This window comes from Pieris napi, chromosome 16, assembly GCF_905475465.1.
Source record: "Pieris napi chromosome 16, ilPieNapi1.2, whole genome shotgun sequence".
NCBI classification, from domain to species: domain Eukaryota; kingdom Metazoa; phylum Arthropoda; class Insecta; order Lepidoptera; family Pieridae; genus Pieris; species Pieris napi.
Window position 1 is genome coordinate 12,134,189 of NC_062249.1, and position 27,773 is coordinate 12,161,961.

General features: G+C 32.8%; 1 protein-coding gene across 5 annotated transcripts in view; it reads right to left on the reverse strand.

Annotated features, from left to right (window-relative positions):
• The window catches only part of LOC125057051 (fasciclin-2-like), a 90,934-nt gene extending 65,966 nt beyond the window's left edge, over nt 1–24,968 (reverse strand). For 4 of the 5 annotated variants that reach the window (XM_047660490.1, XM_047660489.1, XM_047660487.1 and 1 more), the window contains exon 1: nt 24,538–24,968. In XM_047660490.1, coding sequence (XP_047516446.1) covers nt 24,538–24,604 — 67 coding nt within the window. In that variant the 5' untranslated portion in view covers nt 24,605–24,968. The remainder of the gene's footprint in view (nt 1–24,537) is intronic. The other variant, XM_047660491.1, reaches the window with a different exon arrangement.
• Nucleotides 24,969–27,773: the final 2,805 nt, after the last annotated feature.

The window sequence follows — 27,773 nt, forward strand, 5'->3', positions numbered from 1 at the left end:
TGTATATTAAGCCTAAAACGAAATGTGACTAAGTACATTCGAGTCCTAAATTTTATTGAGTACCTATTCTATACACATTCGTAGTAACAGAGTAAATATTTTATTAGTAACGGGTTTCGCTCGCAAATTCGTGGTTCGATAAACGCGAATTTTTGTGAATAGCTCAAGTATTTGCTTCGCAAACATATTTTCCAGTCAATTTTCCTAATCTCTCAAACGCTTAAACCACTTGTTCTATTTTTGAAATTATTATCTGTATAGTAAGTGTTCTTTAGTGAAGCATCTTTGGAGTGGTAGCTACTGGTTGATAAAGAAATATTTCAACGAAGCTGCAGATGACAGGATGCAAGTTTGTGGAGCCTTTTGTGAGCTGATATTTTAATTAAAATTGTGTTAAGTTCAGATAATCCATAAATTAATTTAGCCTAGGACTAAGTTTTAACTTCATTGCTTTACAAATATGACAATTAATAGTTCTAGCTTCTACATTTACACTAAACTTCATAAAACAGTAATTTGACTAGAAATAAATCGTTTCGAAGAACCTATATTAAATTAACTCAAACTAAATGGGCTACAAAGAAAGAGTACTGGGAATTTCCACGTTATATTCAATACGCCTAATATTTCGTTAATATGCAAATCAACCCAACATTCATACGAATATCTAACAAACTCGTACTGACATGAGGCCCGGAGTAAATTGCACTTAAATTAGTTGTGTCGAGTCTCAAGATGTAGATTGTAGACAATTTGCAAGATACGGAGATATTGGCGAGACTAGAGCCGAGCAAAATTTATTGTCGACAGAAATGGTTAAATTTATTTAAAGTTTTTGTATTCAAAATATGAACGTCACATACTTGGTCACTCTGTTGAAGAGTCAGAGAAGAACTGTCAGAAAAATATAATATGAGAAAATGACATATTCTGGAAATCAGCAATCGGTCATTCATAATCATTTCTATGATTTATTTAATGGTTTACGCCAATCCAATCTAGTAACAATTCTGAGAAAAGTATTCCTGTCTTAACGTTGAGAAATATAATGGTTAAACGAACCAAGAACAATATTCAAATTGTTCCACAGGTAACGCATAATTTTGACGGTAAAGTTTCTTATACAAAATTAGTCTGTTTCTATTAAGGAAATTTACACCATTATATTATTTGATGAAAGTTTCTAGACAGTTATAATTTTTAAACTTCAAAAAACTAGAACAGAAATCAAACAAACCAAGTAAAACTTTGCCAACCCTTAGCTCACTGTTAACAGAAGAGGAACCTTGATCGTACTTGTAGGATATTCTTTGTAGTGTGTCAAAACATGCTTCAAGCCGAAATGGTGTAAATGAAATGACGATACTTGGCTAAATAACGGCGTTTTCGCTGGGATTATAGCTAAAGGATTTAATTACCTAATCAGCAAAAGTCTACTTTAAGATCTCGAAGTCCAGCTAATTTATCACTGAAGGTTGTCATAAGTCCAAAGAACATCAATTAGTTTATAAAACACAAGGAGTGTTCACGAAGAATCTCTTACAATTAAAGCACTTAGGGGCACGCGGATACAATGCATGTATCTGACAACACCAAGACAGGTAATGATATAGGAATGTAAGTCCGCATCAAAATAAGGGGGCCGTATCAAAGGCAGCAAGGCATCCCCTGGGACCAGGCCTTTATTTATAGGCTTTGTTGGAGGGAAATATAAATAGTTCGCGCTTTTTGAGGGTGAGATATTGTAGAAAATTAATGATGTGGTCAGCACTCAGATTGGATTAGGGTCGCTCGATGCTGAAAGGCTTTGTAAAACAACGTAAAATGGGCATCGAGTGATCATTAAAGAAGGAACATGACTCTGCAATAATAAAACTATTAATTGGTGCTCGACGTGAGGACTTGGCATACAAGCGGCTGTTATAGATTTATAGCATATAGCGTTAAATCAAAAAGAGTAAAGATAAAGCCATATGTAGGAGGATTTTATATCAGTTTAAAATTATCTACAGTGATACAATTTTAACGTATGGCAATAAAAGTTTAGTGCCGTATGAGCATCATAAATATCGGGATACGGGACAGAATCTAAAGTAAACAAACTACATTAGTAGACGTATCGATTCTTATAATATCGGTCTGTACGTGGATTTCATATTTAATGCAATACTCGTATCGCTTTAACAAGAAATAAATATTAACGATATCCGGTGCGCGGTTGTGATCGCATATACGGTTTTGGCGTGATTTTTATCCGAGCCAAACTTATAGTATTACAATTTCGTATTTTATAGATAAAGACTACTATAAAAATAGAATACAATAATGCTAATCGAATTAAGTTTACAAAATCATTGTTTTCTAAATATTTTGTATGTTAGCTTTACGATAAACCTATTTGAAATAAATGTAAACATAAAAAAAAGATTTTTAAACTTAGTAGCATAGTAGCATAAGAAATCAAAAGTTATTGTATTATATATTGTTATTTATTTTCATTGTTAATGAACCATTTCATATTCAAGGAAAAAGATGAAACCTTTAAAAAATTAAGTTTAAAAACTTCAAACATTTAAGAACGGTCACCAGGACGGCACGCGACGTAAAATGGTACAGAAACTACAGAATAAAGTGCAATCAACGGTAAAAAGGAGGTGATCGACCTATCTCCAGCCAGACAATAGCTTTTAATGTTCCACGTGCATAATTCATGCGGGGCCCGTCTTCCATCAAGCCACTTGTGATAAAAATTCCACATCAAGAACACTTATATGCGCTATACGCAGTACGCTAGATTAACTGGAAACTTAATTTATGAAATAGGTTAAATATGGTAGTGAGGAATATATGCATTTTAAAACCGATTTATATTCCATTTGTCACCATTATTTATACACGTATTAAACTTGTAAAACAATGAAAGTATGGCAATTACCTACTTGAAGCCTAGATACTTAGTTTGATATTGCTTTAATACAAACATTCCCGGGAGTTCAATAATATTTGATCCATTCAACAACTAATATTGTAGCTATTTATATTTCAATAGAATCTCAAGAACGTTTTACAAGTCTATGGCACAGCATAACCTATCCATGGTTTGCTTGTGTTTGTAAGCTGGTTTTAGATTTTTGGCGATGCGATTTAAATGACAGCATTTAGGTAATTAAATATTTTGTTATAAAAATTAAGATTGTATCTTAACGCAATGTAATCGTGTTTTCTGCAAAGAAATGATTAAGATCGATAATTACTTACAATGGAATTTCAGTTTAATTAGCTTTTTGCGAGACCCAATACGTAACTTCAACTTGCATAAGAAAATAATTAGCGAAAGAAATCACGTGGGAAATTATGGAGAACTTTTTGTGTAATTAAGCATAGAGTTAATGTATTAAAAAGATTTAGAAATATGATTAAAATACTTTGATAATACATAAAATGCAATTAATTGAGTTATAAGAGAAAGTTATTTATTTTGATAGATTTTGATATTATACAAATAATTACGATTTCAGAATAACTATATTTATTTTATATTTACATTAATGTACATATAGATACACAATGTCAAAATATAATTCAAAACAATAGAATTATTTATAATGTCATAACATATGTGTTTATGTTACCAAGATTAATTGGAAAAACTCCATTAAAAACGTTTAAAAGAAACATATATGCTTGGAAAATATTAAATCGAATAGAGAGAATTAATTTTGCTCTTCGTCGGAAAGCATTCATCAAAGAAGCTATTTATAAAGTGACTTATAAAATCCGAAGCACTCGAGTAAAAGTCAGCGAAATTTCCTTTAGCGAGAAAATGGGATTGTGCCTTATTATTGGTTTAAAACTTTGTTTAAGGTTTAACGTTTTAATGCCTTCAACAACTAACAAATGCTATAAATGATAAATCCGCTTGCTAGAGCTTTTCTGATCTAATTAGATTTTCATCTTCTCTTTCTCATCTGTTCTTACCAGTGCCTAGTTGTTATCGTAGCCATTCCAAATGTAGTTGTTTTGAAGTTTACGTCTGCAATTTACCTGTAACAACAAATAATTATTTTAATGGTTTTATTGTAATAATAATTCTGAAAGACAACCGAGTTTATTTATGCCATGGTAATATCGTTATGTATTATAAAATGTAGGCCCCTCTTCCGTATGTTTGTATGAACGCCAAAACCCTACGAAAAAGATTTTTGTACGTTGACTACAATGTAACAATTATTGTTGAAGAGATCGAAGTGAGGAAGCTAGTCTATTACAATTAATTAATTTTAGCAAGCAACTGGCGCTTATTATTTATATGGAATGAAGAGCGTTCCTGGATATACCCGAGATGTTAGTGGTTCGGCGTTAGTTCCGTTTATAATTAAAGTGTCAAGCACAGGAACAATGCAATAGCTGTGAGCGAATCCATCGGAGAGTGGAGACAGGAAATTATTATATTCAACTTTGAGTTATAGCTTTCATAGTTATTCCGAGAACAACGCGTTCACTGTCGAAACCAGTATATTTTTATATTAGTGAATATGAAGTTAAATGTATCATGGAATATATTTTTTTATATAATAGAACAAACGAGAAAATATAAAAATAAATTTAGAACATTATAAATTTAGAAGGGAATTTTACATCGCACGCATTGCATTTGCAACTTGCTTCTGTACCTTACCTATTACTGCTAAATCACACAGACTGAGTCGAAATTATCCAATTCAAAATACCAAGACTTGTGTTTAACAAGGCCCATAAAATTATAACGATTAATTAAGAATACAGTCTGGCTATAAAATTAATATAAGGATGTATTATTATTCCACTCTTCTAGTCGTTTATTACATTAATTTATGAGCGCAGTGGGTGGCTAAGACAATTGATACTTCGGAGTATATGTAATTAAGACGTAAGCATATATGTATATACTGCTCGACAATTTTAATTACAAAATCAAATAAATTTAGAAGTTTGAAAGCAGCAAGTGTCAGTATGTTAAAAGAAAAAGCCACAAGACTGATAATGACAACTATTCAATACTTATTGGAGACATATGAAAAATATAATTAAAGAGCAGTGTTGGCCTAGTAGCTTCAGCCCTGATGTCGTAAGTTCGAGCCCCGGCTGTGGACAAATGGACTTTATTTCTATGTGCACATTTAACATTCGCTAGAACGGTGAAGGAAAACATCGTGAGGAAACCGGCGTACCTTAGACCCAAAAAGTCGATGGCGTGTGTCAGGCACAGGAGGCTGTTCACCAACTTGCCAAATTAACCTTAAAGACAAATGATCATGATACAGAAATATGAGGCCCACACCTAAAACGGCTGTAGCGACACTCACTAATTATGAAAAATATTATTCATAATTAATCAGTTTTTATAATTAAAAAGTAATACCTAATCATTCTCAATCTTATATGTATATGCAAACCCGCTTTGTTTTAAAACCTATTTAATTATATTGAAAGAAATAAATCGGCTCTATCACGCAGTAATTATTTAGAGATTCTGAAAAAACATACTTAATTTATTATTATAATAAGGATTTTATACACTATTTTCTTTAACGTGCTACTCGGATGTGTTCATATTGTAGATGCAAAATTGTTATTTACAATGACAATTATGTAATGTCGAACACCTGCAAAATATTTTTGAGGTCAGTTGGCGCTTGACTGCTGTAGAGGCACTCGAGAGCGCTTCCGTGCTCAGATCGTTATGGCGTTGAGAAATGCAAGCTGGCTGGAAAATATTTTTACGCGAAATATGTAAATTTCAAATCGAGTATTGGTAGGTGGCAGTTTTGTATGCTGTAGCTGTCTACATGTAAAATATTTAAATCATCTTATTTTAACACGATATTTTTTTCGTTTATTGTTCATGTAATAAAAATTAACTTAAGGTATAGAAACAACAAAATAGCACTAAAGAGTTTCTCATTGGGGCTGGAATAGTCGCACTACATATTCAATCACTTTAAACTACCTTAAGAATGATGAATACAATAACTAGAAAAACAAAACACACAGATTGAACAAACAGAGAAAATGGCAATTCTAACCATCTAAAACATCTAAATGTGATAAATTTATGGAGACAAGAAATACGTTTTACCCTTGTGCCTTCCAAATAATGATGATGAAATATTTATACTTATTCGGAAAATGAGAGATATTAGAAACTATGATCATGCAATAAAGATCTGATAAGCGCTTAAAATATTATGCACTAATTCACGTTAATATCCGTTTTATTAAAATGTGTAATAAGCCTATGAACTTAAACAATATATTATTCTGCAGAAGAATAGGACGAAAAATAGCGTAGCGTACTGCAATGTCAACTTTTAATAAATATTCACAGATTTTTTTTAATCGCCTTTTAAATAATTTTATCTGAAAGTTTTACTATTTTATAGTAATAAACTCCATAGAAATACATACTGATTAATTTCCATAACAAAACTATACATTTTCAGTGTAGAAACCAAGATCTCGTGTTTATAGGTACGTTTATTATAAGTCTTAACGCGAACCAACATATGGGAAATACCTTTTAGCTTTCACAAATAGCCTGTGGCACTAACCGTTTCAAGTAATACAAAGTCAAACATCGCACTCGTAAAATAAAAGTAAAATGCCAATAATCGAACGCTGTTACCGTAAAAGATTTAATAAAATTTCTAGTATTATTGTCGGTAATATGACCGGTAAGATATTTAAACTATTTCTTGTGACTATTGTTCTTGCGTGATTGCTAACAAACAAAGATACATAAAATATTATGATTGATTCCTTTCCGTACATTTATAATTAAATAAACAAACACAAGACTCGTGAACAAAGTTACGTTACGTAGAATTTTTTCACTTAAACATTAACCACTTAAAACACTTCAAAACTTACCTTGTGTTGACTGGCATAGACTAGTCATAAAAAAAACACTTTGGAGTGAAGCCAGCCAAGTTCCACTATCTCCATATCGAAAGAAACATTTTAAACTTACACTGTGAATACTTCGTCAGACGTAAATCTCGAAATTTTAAAACTGAAAATTAAAATCCTTTAGAATTTTCACGCTCGCCTTGAACAATTGTTAGCAAAAATGCCGGAGATAAAAAAAGTCTATAATACTGGCCGTAAACAGATTTAAAGCGAGCTGTGGCATTTAAAAAAAGAAAACATAACTCAGGTTTGTATTCAAGTCTAGTCTATTTTTATCTGCGCACATTCTTTGTGAAATTAAAGAGTTCTAAGTTTATTAAATGAAAAGTTAGGAACCGTACAAAGGTAAAGCACAATAAAGCATTCTTTTACATTCGTCATTTATGGCGTTCCGCATTTCGTTCAGATTATTGGATAGTTTTTGAGGTCGACGGGGACAATAAACGGCAATGAACGACCGGGAATTCTTGAGAGTTCGTATAAAGATTTCGTTAAATACTTCTTGAATTGGTTTTGAAAAAATAAAGTTGTATTATTTCGAACAAAACGAAAGTGATTCTCTGATAATATATACACATTAATTTAATCTTAACTCAATGCGTAATTGAAAATTTCGTACCATGTTCACTTGATCATCCATGTAAGTAGTTCGATACAACAGAGTAATTGTTGATTATGTATAACGAGATGCTGCATCTTATTAAGATCAAGTTACAAGCGGTCAAGTTCTCAAGTATGAAAACTGATATCAAACACAATTTACTATTTTAAGATTGACCCTGTAGGCGTGTAAACTTAAGTGTAGTATGAACTGAGGGCAATGACCTGTTGTGTAATGGCCATTCTGTTGAGCAACCGTTTAAAACCGATACAATAAAGGTAAAGTCATAGAAGCTATAAGAATGCGATGACCATTCATTCCGACATTTCTCATCGTTTCCAGGTCAGAGAATAGTTGGAGAAGATCAAGATGAAAGAGCGATTGACGTGCATGAATCCACAAGTGTTTTTCGGAATCACTCTGCCATAAATTCAAGATTCACGTTGCAATAAAAACTGACCTCTGAATATGGATCGAAGCGCTCACAAAACAAAAGACAAAAATTGATGCACATAATTCATGGCGAGCGGTTAAAGACAATGGTCACATGAAGGGAATAAAAACGGTAAATTAAAGGAGCGTACGAAATTCCCCTTGGCTAAGCCAAAGCCTTATGGGGACGACGGTGAATACAATACATCAATGGAGGTTTCTTAAGGGGACCGCCTTTGTGCTGGTTCTTTTGTTTTCTTTGCTGTCTTAGACGCGTGATTAGGCGTGATAATATTAGGTATAGCAATTACAGTGTTTTGTGGGGACTTTGTTGTTACAGGAAAACTTGTTTGTTCCAAGTTGTCTTTCTTGTTTAAGTACTTTTTTGACTTCGGATTTTATCATTTAAGTACAGATACAAGAAACATAATAACAACAACTCTACAGTTCTCGTTCAACCTAGTATTTTATAGTTTTAATATTCACACAAACACCAACTAAAATTATCGTTGCTTAGGATTTAAAAAGGCATTTAATTCGTGGAGTTTTTTAAACATAACAATTTATTACTATGAACGCTTTCTGGGTTATTTCCCGTTATTAAGTTGCTCAACGCAAAAGCTACGGTAGCAATTAGTTCTATTAGAAGCGCCGGACAGTATAGAACAATAAAATGCCTCATTAACAGCTTAGCTGGAGTATGCAGCATGTGTAATCGTTGCAATTAGGGAAACATCTGCTCCTCCTATATTTCTAAAGCACTAAGACTTAATAGTACTTAATTAGATAAAATCGCAAGAAGGGTACTGAAATCCGCGAAAAGAAAATTAGCCAGCGAGCGCAGTGAGTGGGATAAGAAAATATTTTAAAATTCAAAACTTAGAGTGGCGGAGAGTTTATTTCCAGTTCTTCTCTTCCGTTCTACGCCCTTGATTTGACAACTGGCAGTAAATGTAAAATCAAAAAAAATGCTTCTATTTAATTTATATTTCTTTTTTGACGTTCATAAGTGTACATTGTGTTACCTATATTAATAGATGATTTTTGACTTTTACGTTTTCTATCGTCAAATCAAAAACTTACAGGAAAATACGTATGACAAATTTGAAATTTGATTAATTATAACGACCAAACCAAAATAGTTTTATAAAGTTAGCGGTAAGTACGCAGTAGTTTGGCCATGTGTGCTAAAGATGCGGTCTGCGGCCAGGCCCGAACCGCATTCAGGACATTCCGCAACCACACGGGCCTACCGCACTCGCTAGGACTACCGCAGAGAATTAAAAATAGGGGAATCACAGTGCATAACTTTGACGATATCTTAGCTCAGAACTATAATAAACTTTCACTTTGTCGTTTCTTTCATCAGTTTCCTAATCAATGCTTCCTCAGCCCCAATTGTCCCCTATATTTATTTAGAAGTAACTTGATATGTCATCCACACCGTTTCCCGCCGGATGGTGCACTCGTTAATGTCAATAATACCCACTTATTAGCTGACTCACTGTTAATATTTGGTTGGACCATTGTTTTAATAAGCATTTTAATACTGTTACTCTGTGTACATTCTCACGTTGTAAATGTTTCTATGTATTTTGTATTTGCATCAATGAACTGTTTAATTTAATTGAAGCTTGTTTAATTAAAAATGGATTATGTGTTGTTAGGCTTTGTAGCTGGTTTATAAATTAATTTACTGTAGTAAATATGTTTGAAACTTCGATTTACAGAAAAGCTGTTGAAGTATTGTTGAAGTTCTGCCAAAATATTATTTTATTAACATTATTGTCCCTTTTTTGCTTTGAAAACTAATAATAATAGACTTAGTGAGATCAAAAGAAATGATATTTATTTTAATTAAATACACAGGATTTATTTCTCGCATATAACGATAAACTTTTAAAATCATTAACATGTAACTATAATAGTATTTCTATATACCTATTATTCTTAAATATTAATGAAAACACAGTTAAATACCGTTATAGAAATAAATAACAAAAGGATGTAACGCATATCGTTAACGAGGTCTAATTAAGCAGTGCGTAACTCAACGTCCTCATAAGTGCTTTAAGCTTTATTACATTCAGTTTAACGTTATTTTGTTAAGCTTATGTTATGAGAAGAATATCTTATAATTTGGGCAGTTTATGTGTCATTACATAAGATAATTCGCATCCCGCTTTTGAACAAAGAAGCCCTAGTTCTTAGGCTCGCCATCCATTTGAAATTTGAATCTAAGACATACCAGTCAAGTTACGATATTTTCCTTAACCGAATGAGCAAATGTTAATTGCGCTTAAAGGGAAATCCACTACTCCATCCAATCCAACCATCTCAGAGTTTAACCTTAACCCCTAAGCCAACATTTAATATAACAGGGTGCGTTAATTTAAGCAAGTTACGCTGCTCCAACTACTCCAATTACAGCTCTCAACTTGTAGATTCTGGTTGGCTGGTTCATCTTAAGGTGCCTCGAAATAACAACGACAACTTTGTAGCGTAGCACGTCGAAACTTATGCTAATAATGGTATCAGGTAAACCCTTACGCCAGATGTTTATTTAAATTTATTTAATTTTTATGAGTCATTCGATCTTTCGATATCCATAAACGTTGATAGTTAGGATATTTCGTTAATATTATAACAGATCCATAGTAATATGGTTAAACACCTTATCTATGTTGTTGATATTCGGACACTTAAATGAGTTACCGAATGGCTGAATGGTGATTGACTGCTTTTCAATCTTGCAGTTCAATGAAATTAACGAAACAAAACACTATCAAACATTTCAGATATACCGCGTGAGTCACTTTATTGATCAAATATTATCGTTACAGTATTGTAAATCGCAGATCGCTGAAGAGGTCATTAACCTCGTTCAGGGTGAGTTAGGTCGAGCTTATCATCTGGCAAGAGTCCAGAATGGCCTTTATTTGATGACGTCAAAGGAGCTATAAGGTTTGCAAATAATTGAGTCTAGATACACTTTCAGATTAAAGTACTCATTGATATTAAAGCACTTAAATTCTGCTTTCATACAGTATGATTTATGTTATAAGCATAATGAATACATAAATATCGATCCCTTATTGGTCTTGGCCCCAGATTACACGTAGTGGTGTTACCGCACAGAGGATATGACTTTGTAACTTAGCCGGGGTTCAAACGTAGTTTTTCTTCTGCTTTAAGGATGAATGGAACATTATATAAAGACTTTTCTCGGTGCCTTAGTAGACCAAAAGTAGTATATTACTATATTCACAATCTCAATTATTTGTATGCCAAAAGACTAATTTAGTGAGGTAATATTGTGTTATATTAATTTACATTTGATTGACCTGTTAAAAAATAGACAAAGCATTTTTAAAAGCATTAAAACTGCCATCCAACCAAGGTTGGGCAAGCCATTCATCAATCCACTAGATTTTCGAACGTGCTTCGTTTCACAGCTAACATCGTTTCAAATCTAACAACCTTTCAACGCTTCAATTGTAGCGAGTTTATCGCCACAATCCTTTTTAAACCTGTCGTCAATAAAATAAATTACACTTTTTTCAACAACTTTTGAAATTGTTTATTAACAATTCCTATTGTCATTCCACTACAGATAAGCTCAAAAGAGTATATAATCTTTCGGTGGTATAAACTATAAACCATCCACTGGCCCGGCAAAGTGCGAAGTGGGGTATACACATACTCAAACTTCAACGAATATTTACAGCACAAACCAAAGCTGGAGCATTCGAATGGAATGCCACTACAGGGCCCTGGTATCGAGTGAAGTGGTGCCTGCGGTGTGGTTGTGGTATCAGGCGCAAGGTCTACTAGTATCGATTGATTTATCCAGTTTTTTTTTTGGAAGTTATCTCGCTACAAAGACAGCTGTCCATGCGGGCCACTTGACTGCCAATAATTAAAATTATCTAGTAGTATCTGCGGCAGTGACGGACGAGTGACTTTAGCGTGCTACCCCCAACCATGAGGTCGTGCGTTCGAATCACGGCGTTGCACCAATGGAATACTTTTCTATGCGCGCAATTAGCACTTGGTAGGTACTACGGTGACAGCAAACATCCTGCCTATTTTTTTATTCACACCCTGCTAATCTGGGGCCACCACTACATTATTTATTATTATATCCTTTAAGAGAAATAGTCTTCCCATGTTTATGTTATTAAAACTTAAAATGCCTTTACTTTAGGAAAGTGTTAGTCGATGACATAATATTAATAGATATTGCTTGAAATACAGATTAGTGTAACGCGAAGCAAGCAACAAACGCAAAGTTAGTTAATTAATACTACCTTGTGGCTTGTAATGAACGTTTCGAGCATAACATGGTTTAGTTCAAGCAGTTTCTATCAAAATAACCAGACTGAAGCCAGTTAGTTCAACCTTCTGATATTATGATTAACAGTTATTACAAGTTTAAATTAAATGCAGAAACATGTTACAATAATTTAACAAGATATTATTGTACAATTTGTAAACTTTTTGTGTTAATTTTGTTTCGTGTTGTAAAACGTGTAATATTACATTTATGATAGAAATATTTGTTAATACACGTTTTTTAGATCACTTGGTTTTGTAGAATAAATACTTTTAATTAAGTACAGACAGAAGCTGTTCCTTGATCATCTGTTAGATAATTTAATGGACGACTCTGAGTACCGCCGCTAGCATGCAAAAGGAAGGAAAACAAGTATTATAATAGATAATTGTCTGCTTTATTATTATAATTTATTTTCGTTTTGACTTGTAACGTGTATTTTATTTATTTACTATTTAAGTATTGTATTCGTAAATATTAAACTTTAACATAGACAAATCACTAATAGAGATAACCCATTATTGGGCAATTACACAAAACAGCTTCAAATTTGATTGATTTTAGTCTATTTTGCATGAGCGCCGCATTGCAGTTACCTAAACAATGAACACTCGTGATTACAATTCAATTTGCACGCTTTTTATTTCAAAGCTCTAAAGCCATTTACATAGCGATCAGCCATCGATTGCATTATTTAAGCGCTTTAAAAATTCACTTAAAGCGCTCGACTATTATTCCTTAGTGTATCTGTAAAAGTTTAAATGTAATTGGACCTTCATATTTCAATAAAAAAGTAGGCATGTTAAAAGCTATACTGTGTATGATATTAAGTTAACTTTTCACTTTATTAGTTGGTAACATGAAACTTATAATACAACAAAGATAAACAATATTTATTCACATAACTGTCTCAATTTTAATTCTTTAATAATTCTAAATATAAATATAAAATAATCAGAATATAATAAAAATCATAAAAAAGCTCTTAAAACTTCAACATATATATATAAGCAACATAGTACATGATTAATTCTCTCTTAACCACAAGTCGTTTATAAGTACAAAATATAGGAATTCGTGCACTCGCTATTTTCGAGTCTTTGATGCACGACTAAAGGCAGCAATAGCCTTTCCAAAATACCTTTAATCTTTCGTATCTGGCCGATAAGTGCATTCAAAAGCTATTTTAAGCATGTTCGGCTACGGTAAAGCTCAAACCGCAAACGTTGGACACGATATAAGCGATAGCGGGTAAGATATAATTTCTAATGCTTTTGTTTGAGTTTTCTCTGGTCATCATTTGGAATAGTATTATTAAGAGAAAAAAATACACTACAAGGGCTTATAACATTTCTTGGAATGTATGTCTAACGTTACCATTTCTTATTTAATAGTAGGAAGTAAAGACAGTGCGCCCGCTGAGTCGAGCGGCACAGCTTTACCATCATTTTCTCGAAGTTCAGGCCATTTTCAACCCCCTGGATAAAATTAGAAGCCTGTATTTTTAGTTTCAGGGATTGTATAAAACACGGTACATTTCATTCAATTTAAAGCAGTATAGTAAAGCTAAACTAGAATCATCTTATAGTAGCAGATCGATGTGCCCAATATATTGATTAATAATTGCTTGGATGTCTAGCCTCATTTTTATGTATTTTAATAAGTGAATTGGAAAGGAATGTGAATTTGTTTCACTGTTTGCTTCCTTGAATCGTCGTTAACTATGGAATTTAATACCTCTATACGATACGACTTTTGATTCTAACCGCTCTGCTCATTACAGAAGACATGCCCTTAATGTTAAATCTCAATTATACGATCCTTCAGTTGAAATCGGTGGTCGGTTTCCTTTATCGCTCCACTTATGGACCAAAATAGCCCACGGGCCAAGCAAATGAATCGTTAATGATATTAATTGTGCATATTGTAATGACGGAGTCGGTTACTTTTAAATGCACACAGTTTTTAATTGATTAGTTCGAAATTTAATGGATTTGATTTAGTAATGTAATTTCAATTATTTGATATCATTTAAAACCTTGAATTAGTTACTGTAAAGTATTCTGCTATGGAATTCTCTTCCAATTGACATTAGACGGGCTCAGTCCTTAAATTTATTCAAAAAGCTTCTTCTTGATCATTTTCTTTCTGCCTCGTAATTAGCTGCCTCTGCTTATATATTAATTATTGTTGACTCTGATAACCTTTTGATTGTATTTTAAATTTTTGTTTATACATACTTTTATTTATTATTATTGTTATTTTCCTTTAGACTTTACTTTTTTTAGATATGTAACGGGTTATTTTGAGTTTTTTTTTTTTTTTTTGTTAATAATTTTTGTAATTCTTGTACTCTCTACCCTCTGTCGGTGTTTCTTTTTCATTATTCTACATTAGGGTTGCCTGGAAGAAATCGCAACATGTTTTTTTGTACTTTTGTTATGTGTATGTTAATAAGGTAATAAAGCATAAATAAATAAATAAATAAATACTGTATTAAATTGATCAGTAATAATGATAATGCAGCAGTGTTGGCCAAGTGGCTTTAGCGAGCAATTCTTATCCTTGAGGTGGTAGGTTCGATCCCCAGCTGTGCACCAATGGACTTTCTTGCTATAAGTGCATTTAACATTCGCTAGAACCGTGAAGGAACACATCGTGAGGAAACCGGCTTGCCTTAGACCCAAAAAGTTGACGGCGTGTGTAAGGCACAGGAGGCTGATTACCAACTTGAACAGCTGATCATGAAACAAATACAGTCTGAGGCCCAAACCTAAAAAGGTAGCGCCACTGATTTTTTATTTAATTATTTAATAATGATAATGTGTCCAAATAGAAAAACGGTGACCAGAATCCTTGAAGGAAACCAATTTATTATCCTTGTTCCAATCAAAAAAAGTCACAAAGAAACACCGATTCTTACAAAATTTTAAAGTGAAAAATAGTACAGCAAAACTGGTAACAGCTACTTTAATAACCGTAAGTACGTGCTAAAGGTTAGTAAAAATGCTTATCTTAGTATATTCACGTCAAATGGAGGTCAGGCCAGCTTATCTAACTTATCAAAAGATAAGTCAGCTTAAGCCGCACTTTCTACGAATGCAGCCTGAGAAATGCTACTTTATGAAGACCATAAATATGTTAAGTACTTAGTCACGTATAACTACTGCAGTATAAGTTAACAAGCTTTGTCTATGGGGACAGAAAACCGTTGCATAATATAAATAAGCAACTCGACTCAACTTTACAGTGCTTCCTATATCAAGATGAGCTGCATCTCGTTAGTTGGTAAAACACATTACATGTTCATTCCTAAAATGAATTCGATACTAAGAGACGTGGAAGAGAAAGACAAAATAATTAAAATTAACATCAAATTGGCGGCGTCATGGAGGAGTTTCTGCTTTGAAAATTATATTTCCTAATTGTAAATTAACTGTTGTAAAAGCTTTTATTTTCTTGTTTCTATTTAGGTTATTTCCCAAGTAATCAAAGAAGATTCATGAAAGGTAAGTTCAATGTCCAAATATTCTGCTAATAAAATGCGAAATCACAGTCTTCAACTATAAATAATAAAACTTCCTAAAAACATTAAATAAACTTATTTAAATTTAAAAATAAAGTAAATTAAAAGCACAATGACCGTAAGAAGTACATCTAGTGCACACATCGCATAAAATCATTAGCGAACTACAATTACATCAAGAACAATAGTGAGAAAGTGCTTCCACAATGAAATTCATCGCACCCTGGGAAAAACAATGTTACATTTCTCGTCTTTTTGCTAACTGTCTGTATTTGCGGAGCAAAATTGTATTTAAGAATGGTTTCATCATATTTGCGTTAACGAGAATAGTTGCATTTTGATAAGTTACTGTTAAAACTTTTAGTCATCTATAGACTTTGTAATAATATATTTTTATAATGAGCTTGACCAGCTCACTGCCCGCGTTTGTGATGACAGGTGGGACTAAAAGACCCTTACTTGGAATGGCCCCGTGGCAAGAATAAAGAGAACACGACCACCAGAAACCTAGGAAGATGGAATAAGGGATAGCGGGGAAAAATCGGAAAATAGTGGCGAGGATGGAAGAGGCCTACACTCCGTCGGAGGTCATAATCGAGATTATGTAGTACTCGAATACAGGCTATTTTAAATTATTTAGTAATATAATAATCATTAATGCGTTATATTATCACAACCATGGCGTAACAAAGTTGAGAGAGGATTATGGAAGATATGCATTCTTTCATATTCGCAGAGAAGACCATACCAACTTTCTCGTACATCATTTAGCCTTAAAAATATCAACACCAATATCTACCGTATATCAAAAGCACATTGAAGTGTATAAATGTGTTGCTGTCACTGGGTTTTACGTGTGACAAATGACGCTTGAAAAATTGCCGCAACTTTAGGTATTAACTTTTTAGTGAATGGCCAGATTACAGTTTTCGAATCTGTTAAATTGGGATGCACACATTTGTTATAGAGTACAATACAAATAGAGTCATTTGTTTTAAATAATTAATCTAGTCGAGATCGGTCATTAACTATATCACACACATTTGTTGTTATGTCCAAAAATTATGGCTTATATTAGAGCGTGTTTATGGTCGTCATAAATTACTTTTGTTATTAATGCAAAAACAGAAATGGTAATTAAACCTTATAAATATTAAGTATTTTTGTATCTACTTTTATGCCATTTCGTGTATGGTATCTATAGTACTGCATATTTATGAAAAATAACTATAAAAACAGACGATATATACCATATTTTTAATGAAGAACTGCGGTGAATCAAACCACAGAACTTTTGTTGATTCGATGTGAAGTTAACTCTATCAATAATGATCCATTGTTAATGAGAGAATTTAATTTATTCGTTGTTTTCAGTTATTGAAAACTGTATTGTGTGGTAATTGGAGAAGCGAGAGTTATTTCTACTATCAAACAAGTTGACTTAATCTATGTAGAACTTCGAATTCTGTACTGGTTCATGATCTTAACATCTGTACAAAAATTACTTGGAATATTAGTTAACAGACAAATATCGTGTTTATGAAGTTAAAAATATAATTTATATAGTAATAGTTTATCAATTAAAGAGTAATAAACCAACATCACTTCGTGTCTTGAATATCACATGCCAAGAATTCAAAAGCTTGGATTGAAAATTGAACCCCATTAACGATTGCAATTTAAAAACTAAGTACTTTTCCCTGCGTTCTTTCGCAGTTTCGTCAAGGTCCACGGCGCGGTCGTCAATCCAGTTTACATAGACGACACAGTCTGTTTGCCACACCGCGCTGGACTCACCGCAATTCCGTTAAATACTATAAACGTTACCTAACAGAAAATTATTCTTTGCTTTATGTTTAAATAGAGCGGCAAGGAGGCTTTTGCAAAGTATGGAGTAAACGAAAATACATTTGTTTCTATATAGAGATATTGTTGAAACTTTAATCTTAAATCTAGAATGTTCGTACGGGCTGTAATTTTTTTTTAAATTCCATATATATATAGGTATCGGAGTTTTCTGAAATCCGCCAATTAGCCCTAGTATTTTGCCAACGCTTTTGGTGCAAATTTCACTATAGCTCAATATTACTCAGCCAGCACAATACAGTGCACTTGAATCGTCTATTGAGACAATAAAATGCGTTATGAATATTAAATTTAGCTCGTGCATTCAAGTTTTCCGCTTGCAAAGCCACTTGACGGGTAAAAATAAAGCATAGTCCAGGCATAATCAAAATCAACCATGACTGACATAAGTGCATGGTCATTACATTGGAAGGGCTTTGGCTATACAATAGGCGCGTGGCCACGCAATGACTTCACTTTTTAAATTATATACAAATGTACATGTAACATTTGTATGTATTAATATACTTAATTATAATGCAATTGGCTAGAGGATCCAGAGAGATCTAGAAAATCCAATTCCCAAGATACTTTTATCGACGCCATTTTTTATAATGCTTGAATTTATGGCTATAATTTAGATATAATAGGCCAATTTTATATACAAAAATATTAGTATATTGAAAGGCAATTCCAATATACATAAAACTTATACATTAACAAAGAGTTTATCTTTGCATGCACCGAGTTCTACTCAAAGTATGTTTAAGCATATACAATGCACTACATAGGTTCACTATAATTTACACAAGTTTCATAAATGTTGTGGGTTTCAGACAAATGTTCATTCAATTTGAACAACTGCAACTACTGCTAGTTTGAATTTAAACACGAAATAATGTTGCATTTATGCAATGAATCGTTTGTGCATCGCAAAACTTGTACAATTATATTTTTTTATATTTTGTCTGTTTATGATATGGCTTTGTAATGATTACAGGTTTGGAATGGCGAAAGAGTTATTTGAATTGGTTCGGTAACTTTGTGAGTATTTATTTGTTGTAATTAATATACATGAAAATAAATAGGTACTTTCTATTTCTAACATCATCTTTTTTGAGTTCTCTCATAATTGTGTAGTTGACATTTGCATTCATCGTCAGTAGTAGATCCGCTTCCCAATATTTCACTGTCAGACAAAAACCGGCACCTTGACAGTGAAATGGCAGAGAAAATTCGCAACACAGGACTTCCTGTCAACCGGTCCACGCCCGTCTCGTTCGACAGCAAAAACAACTAATAAAAACTGTCTATAGAAATGCAATATCCTACGGAAATGATTAGACAGTGTGTCAAGACATCGTAGTTAAATATTATAGTACTACATCGATTTTTTAATAAAGTCTCTGCGTTTTAATATAGTAATGGAATCTTTAATATCATAGAGCTTTATCTCGTGCGATAAAACTATTGGTAATTTATGAATTTTTCTACTGCTGCTTTACTATATATATTCATAGTAGTCTTGTTACAACATGACATGTTTGGGAACTACTCGCTGTTATCTCTTATCAATGACGGTGTTTAGCAAATAAAGCTAATGTTAGTGACCCAGTAAACTATATATATCTTCCAATGTTTTTGGGATAAAAATAAATGTAACATTTGATTAGGGTTCAAATGTTTTGATTCACAGAACGCAAGTGGCCGTGTGTACTTAAAAAATCATGGAGCATATATGTATACTGTATAGTTAAAATTCTACTCAGAAAATATCGCACGAATAAATCTGTAGTAAAAAACTTGAATAGGCTAGTAATATTGTCACGTAAGAAGTGGTCTACGTGTTAAGATGATGTATGGAACGTGATTCATCCGGCCTACATCTCATAGAAAGAGCAGATATGACCTGACCTTTGAAAAGACGTGACTGCCTAATTAACGGCCAACTGAGAATTTTTCTTAAGTTTAAAATTTAAAACCATATGAAGTAATTTTTTTTTTATATATTACCGTTAGTGTGCGGCATGATATTGAGAGTTAATTAGTTGGATTGTACGTTGTGTGTACTTTATTATGTAAGTTTAAGTTTATATTGTACCAATACAGGATTGAATGTTTCAATAGCCGTACTTTAGTTAGTTAGTGAATCTTCGGTTGGAAACAATGTTAATTTGTTCCAGTTCAAACCTTTTAAAACCAATTTATATCCACGTTCATTAATGAAATTTGTTTATGAATAATAATGATATACCTAAACACCGCATTTAGCATTAGTGGTTATTACCAATGTGTTCAAAGGCTGCTAATACCTATTATTGATGGCCACTTCCTGGACATAAATAACCGGTTGGATAAAGCCACTTTGATTGCACTTGAGTGAAAGCTGTTACAATTTGAATTACACTCGAATGAATCTATAGATCACAAGGTCTTTGACCTGTAATAATAGCCATTACCTTTGAGCTGTTATTAATCCTATGGATCTAATATACAATTATGAAAGAAAAAATGCAAGTGGGATAACTTAATGAATAGCCGCAGTACACTTGTTTTGTCTTAGTAGTTTGTAAAAATATAACCAACACGATATTGTTCATTAAAAAGCTACTAAAAAGTTTTAGGTTCTAATAGAAAAGTTTTCTACTCTCAATGAAAAAATAATTAGTAGAATTGACGAAACGACGTAATTGTATGCAATTTAAAGCAAGACCATTTTCTAAATAATCACGTGAGGTATAGGAATCATTCGTGCATGTATAATATACTGACAAACTATTAATACTAAATATACCTACATAATATCTCTCACGTTATACCAAATATTGTTATATAAGATCAATTAAAAGTATAAGTAGTACGGAAATTTGTTCAAACTAGAAAGTAATACTGAAATATATTTCAAAATAATGATTGCTAATATTATTCGGTGACAGTCGTTTCCGAGATTTAAATTATTTTCGACTTCGTCACGTATTATGTCTTCAGAAACGGCGTACAGTCTTTTGTAAAATCGAAATATATTTTGTGATAAACCATAGCTCAAGTTTCACACCGAAAACCTTCTATAGTTTATTAAATTAAAAGAAATGTTTTATCAAAAATATTTTCAAATTGGGCCCAATTGTTGTTTTATTTTAATTGGCCCAACTAAGTCAAATTTAATTCAGGCTGAAATTAATTTTACGATGGCCTTAATTTCTTTGTTTAACACACAATATGGGTCACATATAGCTTTAGACGTGCGATATAAGACAAATAAATTCAATTGATTAAACAGCCCAGGGTAGGTACTACAAGGGTATTTCTGAGGCACAATTAACTTCTTTGGCGTCCGACATCTACACAACCCATCAGTAAAATTTCACCGGAAAGGATTGACCATTCGGTCGGCTCCTCACACCATAGGCTGAAGCAATTTTAATTATAATAACCACGAGGCCCAGCAACATTAATATACAAGTAAACGTCCAAATGAGTTCTAGAAATGGTTTATTATTATTATTAATGTTTTGAGATTCCGTTATAATGTACCTCCCGTGAAACTTTCAAGTACCAGCTTCACGTTAGTAATCTTGAGGTCATAATCAGAAATGGTCATGACTTTGTAAGAGCCGTCAGTATATCCCATTACGCCAATCTCGTTGTTAATACTTCTCTAATGCGCTTCAACGAGCCTAATGACACGACAGATGTGTTAAATTCGACTAAATTGTTTGGAATGTATGTAGATGTAGGATGTGGTACATTCACAGCTTAACTCTGCCAATTACGTATATGTATACACTATACATGTGCTATGTTCTTATTTCATATGGTTAAGCATGGTTTAATAAATGCGTTATCAGAAGTCCTAGTTTCGAGAAAGGGACAAAACTTTGGCATTAATAGAATTTATAGTTTAAAATTATTAGTAAAAAATAGAGGTCAAAAAATTAAATTTTGTTAAATAATTAACAAATAAAAAGAAATGCATAAAGAAAACCTTTTTAATAATAATTAGTTGTGCGCATACCCTAGCAATACAATTCTATACATAAAAAAAAATAAGTGGCGGTACAACCTCTTTAGGTCTTTGCCTCAGATTTCTGATCTCTCATGATCATTTTTAAATCTAATAGGTAAGTAGGTTATCAGCTTCCAGTGCCTGACACACGCCATCGACTTTTTGGGTCTAAGACATGTCGGTTTCCTCACGATGTTTTCCTTCACCGTTCGAGCAAATGTTAAATGCGCTCATAGAATGAAAGTCCATTGGTGCACAGCCGGGGATCGAAACTACTACCTCAGGTTTGAGAGTCGCACGCTGAAGCCACTAGGCCAACAGCTCTACAAATCTATGCATACAGTAAGTAATTTTTCAATAACTTAAATCGTTTACTGTTGTAATCATAGAGAAATATAAAAATACTTTACTATTTTCGATGTACTAAGACTTCATAAAAACGAATTCGGCATTTTTGACGTATATATATTGTATGTTAAAAATATGCCAAGAATATGCCCCGAATGACTACTCCCAAGAACATGAGAACTCACTTTCCACAACATTAAATAAATGTACCATAATCTACGACTACAAAACATTGTCTTGGTTGTATGCCTGTTGCCTACACTGTATAGGAATTGGATTTAGTAACTAACCAAGTATATTATTTTTATATACCTACTCAAAAAAGAAGATGCCTGGAGCTGCCGTTTGTTGCTTAGACTTTTCTTCTTAAGAGTGTCGTGGTGTTTTCTAAGAACCTAATGAGTCATCATCTTTAACAGAGATAGATGACCTTAAAGAAAGGCGGAAGACTTGGAGCCGAAATATATTTACTCAAAAACAATTTTATTCATTTAGGTAACACAATGTACACTTATGAACGTCAATAAAGAAATACATATTAAATGCTAAATGCTTCTACTGCCAGTTCTCAAATCAAGGGGGTAGAACGTACGAGAAGAATTGGCAAGAATATTTCACGACAGATTGAAGTAAGAATCTCTAAGTCGGTGACTCATGTCTGAGTATCGTGGTCAGCTGTAAAGTAAGATCTAGCGCAAATAATTTTTCCTCCACCTCCTTCGGTCCTACGCTCCTTTTACAACGGTGTACAATTTTCGACGCGTCTTTGACTTGATCAGTCCATGTCGTTGACGCACGTCCACTCGATCTTTTGCCTTCGGAGTTGCTAATCACGATGAGCTTCTTTAGGTTCTATTATACGTCGTCGGCATATTATAGTCGATAAACGGGTTTTAATATGGAGCTGTGTAAGGATCGATACTTTGGTGCCTTTAGCAGTCCACGGTATTTTTAACAATCGGATTCAGCACCATATTTCAAAAGCATCATTCCTTTGCCTTCTTCTTTCCTCGGTTTAAGATTGTCCACATTTCTGGCTTTCTGCTCCATATGATTTTTGCTCAGTTCACTGTGAGACCAATGATACTTCTTGCTGGAGTCCTTGGAACAACTCCTCCTTGTCCCATAGTGAAGAAAGAATAGGGCAGTAAAAGACCTTTGTCACTTTAGTTCCTCTAAACGACCTTGTGTGCGGCCGTTAGAGCATTTAAGATTTCTATATTTTTAATCCTCGTGGTACTTTCTAAATATTTGTTTGTAATACCATCGCGAATAGATTGAGCCATGCGTTGGTTGCTGGGTAGCAATATATATATAATAACAATAAACAAAGAACATTATATTTAAATAAAATTCTAAATTATAATTCCAGAGACAATTACTACATTGATGACTGTTTTCTTAATTCTCCAAAATCTAATGGCCCAGCCAATATCAGCCCGCAGTTACGTCCGCTAGAATTTTGTGTCCGTTGTTTTACGACCTCTTTAAAAATAACTGCTACATTTCAGTCTTATGAAAAACATAATCATAGGTAAAAACCGTAGAAAAATCGGTTTGTTATCTTTGAATTTATCGCGTTAATACAGATGCGGCCGAAGGAATTCCTTTAATAACATGTAAGGTGTCTCCTAGTCAAAAGAAATATATTTGTTTCGAGTTTCATTTGTAATATTCCACGACTACGTCAAACATAAATAAATTAAACATCATATCTTTCAACTTGCGCAAATCTGAATACGTGATTCACAATAATCCTCAACGCCGTTAACTGTTTGCAATTCGTAATGAGAAATCTAAGATATTCAGATGAACTGTTTCTTGCACGCTTCACGGTAATTTAGCACAGATTGACTCGACAAAACATCTATCCGTAGTTAATCAAGTACCTATTAAATTCCAATCGCAATAAGAAATTATGATTATTACGGCCTAAATACGGGGTTCTTTTAAGTCGCGAAATAGTACCGCGTATCGTCATGGATGTCAATGCGAAACGTGTATTAAACTCATTTTTACGGACATTTTTTGTTTGAATATTTTAATTTCACAATGATAACTTTTGAAGTATTTACAAGAATTGTAAGACACGCGAAATCTCAGGCCGCTTTTATATCATTTCAAATTGTACAACTAGGATAACGATATCAAACTCGTTTTAATTTAAAATTTTGATTACGAAGATAATAAGTTACGCACTTATGACAAGTCCATTCAATCAAAATAACTTAAACGAAAACAATATAATCGAGATCAATACGAAACAAATTCTCAACATACAAACGTAAACTGACTCATAGATTTATATTTTATCAATAAATAAACGTGTTACATTTACATATAGTACTACCAACATAAAACTCGTTATCATGTTATCAGATATGACGCACCGGTTTAGGTATAGTACGAAATGTGTATCTTATAAGAAATTTGTGGGATATAATGAGCACTTTTATTCGAATAAGGTTTTATAATACTTAATAAAAGTACGTTACCTGTTAGAGCTGCCAACATAAGCGCGAGCGCCGCCACACCTGTCGTCCTTCCACGAGAGGACCTCATTTTGTCTCTTTTCAACACGTTACAGTTTTACAACAAAAACAAGAGAAGAGTCAAATTCAAAATTCTGACTCTTCAACAGTTAACGTCTCTTGACAAAACAATACACAAAGTTTTTGTTACACCTGCGTAACGTTCGCAAAGATAAAACACACTACTTCACTTCAAAAGTTTCTAACATTATGAAAAAAATACAATATGACGTGAGGCGGACGATATTTGTAAGTCCATCGCGATGATTTAATTATAAAATAAAGTTCTTATAAGATCGCATACAGTTTAACTTGTTTCGACAGTTGAATCCGACGAGAAGTAAGAAGTCGCACACAACCAACTTCCACGAGCGCGGAGGCTAACTGACGCGAACGGCGAAGAACGCCGCGCGCGGCATTCAAGCAGGAAGCGGCAAAAAGAGGAACTAAATGGCGTCAGACGTTGGCGGTTGGAGCCTGCGAAACGCAAGGATCAAAAGGCTTTTTAAATTACGTTAATGTATCCTTGTTTATTACATTTACCTTTTCATATCGAATGAATAACAAAAATTTTAAAACATTTAAGCATTAAATCGATGTAGGTATTATGTTTAGTAAATAAAGTTTTTTTACTTAAAGCAGATACATGCGCAAACTTCCCGCGCAATATCTGACCTAGTTTATTAATAAAAAAACTTTAATGCGTACTTTGTGTCATAAGTTCGTGTTTTACCTATAATATCAGGTGTAAACTAAAGTAGACTTTCGTCATTGCATTGTTTTTCTGTATAGTTCAACGATTTTATTTATTCTTTATTAGGTATATTTTGTTATTTACAAGATAACAGCATCCCATCTTCGAATTCACTTTCAAATTGTAGTGTGAAAAGGGAGAGTCGATTTGTGACTAATCCAGTTCAATATCGTATGAGTCACGAGCGCCAAGCAATTTTCTAATTGAGTTCATTCATAAAATGAGGAGGCCGACGGACATAAGTATCCTTTTAATTTTCATAAATTATTACCATTACTATTTTTTTCTTTATCACTGTTCTCCAACCATATGCTAGAATGTTTTGATTGGCCCAATATTAGGACATACGTTTCTTCGTATATACTTCTTTTGGCGCGTTAGAGAAAAATGATGAGAGTAAATTTTTTCTATTGTCAGCGTCGTTTTTTCTACAAACGTAGAATAAGGCGAAAGATACAATTTTTGAAAAGATTTTTATCTTGTTACGCCAAAGAAGTAGCTATAACGCGTTTTTAAAGGCTAGTAACCTAAAACAATTATAATTTAATAAGGATTCATCCCAATGCCCACGTTAACCATGAAGCACTGGAAACTGTGATTTTACTTGGGTCTTTTTCTATTAGCTAAAACCTCGCCTCGCATTATTCTTCATAAAATAAAAGTAAAGTAAACAACGTTTATTATGGAATATAAGATACGTATCATTTATTCCACGTCATTAAATTTGAATCGGTAGGCATCCCTACTCATCGGCAAAATACAAATTACACTTTGTTAATAATTGCATTAGCTTTAAAACAATAACTCTAGTACAGGTAAACCGTTGACGCAAAGATAATATTATTGCTTACGCATGGCGACATACATCTACATTTTGGAATAATAATATATATCGTGAATATTAATATTGGAATAATTCATAGAACTTTTATTATACATAACAATACATTATTCGAGTATGTTTTATACGGCTTTGAAGTGTTGAAATGCTACGTAATAAAATATAATTAATTGAATATAAATATACCCGAACAAAATTGGGTTAAACAATTAATTAAAATAACCATACCTCAAATTAATACAATTATACCTATCTATGATAATTTCATCACAGAAATTACTACATATAATTATCAAAAGCTTCATTAAGCATTTACTGTGTTTATTTTATGTAATGGTCATTATGCATAATTAATATAATTATAGGCGCACCTCTATGAACCTTTTAATTCAAATTTACCTTTAATTTTAATATTTTGTATACACTAGCGGTGAGCTACGTTTTAATTCGATCCTGGCATGATGTTATATATATTCGGTAAATTTACCCACATAAAAATAATTTTTCGATTCAAGTCGGTAGTTCCTCAGACTAGACTGTTCAATCAAACATACCAGCCAAAATACCAGCATATTTTAAAGTTATGTTAACGTCAGGAAATTTAACTCTCGAGAGAAATATTGTATTGAATATAAAAAAAAATTAAGTCCTATTAGACATCTTCATTAATTTAGATACTCGGACGAATTTAAAAACTCTACATCAAAAAATATTATTTGAGTATAGTATACAGATCCCGGGATCCCATCAAATTTAAAATAATTTACATTACCATCTGTATCATCACAAAATGATTGTGAACCATAAGAAAAGTGTAGTGAATGCAAAGTCGTTTCTTATATTTGACTCTGTATAAACAATTACTCTGAAAAGTAGCTTCTAAAGATTTCCAGGTTACTTTACCGGTTGGGTAAAACAACTTCAAATAGTCAGGAAAAAAATATCGTTATTTAAATTATACGTAATTAGCCGCTCGCCCCTTATACATTGCATTGTAATACGTCACTAAAAGGTTCGATAGTAATTAAAATCAGTTTTTGTGGGATATTGGTACTGGTAAACCAACTCGAATTCAGAATTAAACTGCTATCGAAAATTGGACAAAACTATTCCCCGACCGAATTTAATGAAAGGGGATCGGCCCTTGTTTTGAACGCTCAAATAGAATTAAAAAACTACCCCTTGTTGATAATCGCTCTATTTAGCAATTGGAAAGATTACTACTTGACTGGGCCATTTATTAAAATGTCAATCAAATAATTGACAATTGACATCCAAAAAATAAATCGTTTTAATTAATGAATTAGTTGCTTAGGCTAAATAAATGTATTTTAAAATTTAAACTTTTTATGACAAATTGATGGTAAAAAAAAATCTAAAAAAAAATTAAATAGTATATGTAATACATATATACAATACTTAGTGTCGCCACGCACTAACGATCCTTCTTTCAGTGCCAACTGTCTGTGGTCGTGGGGGGCGGTGTTACTATCGTCAGATGAGCCAGACCAGTTTAATAAAAAAAATTGTATAAACATCGTTATAAGTACCTTATAAACTGTCTGATTAAAACGCGATCTCGAATCGTAAATACAGGTAAACAGT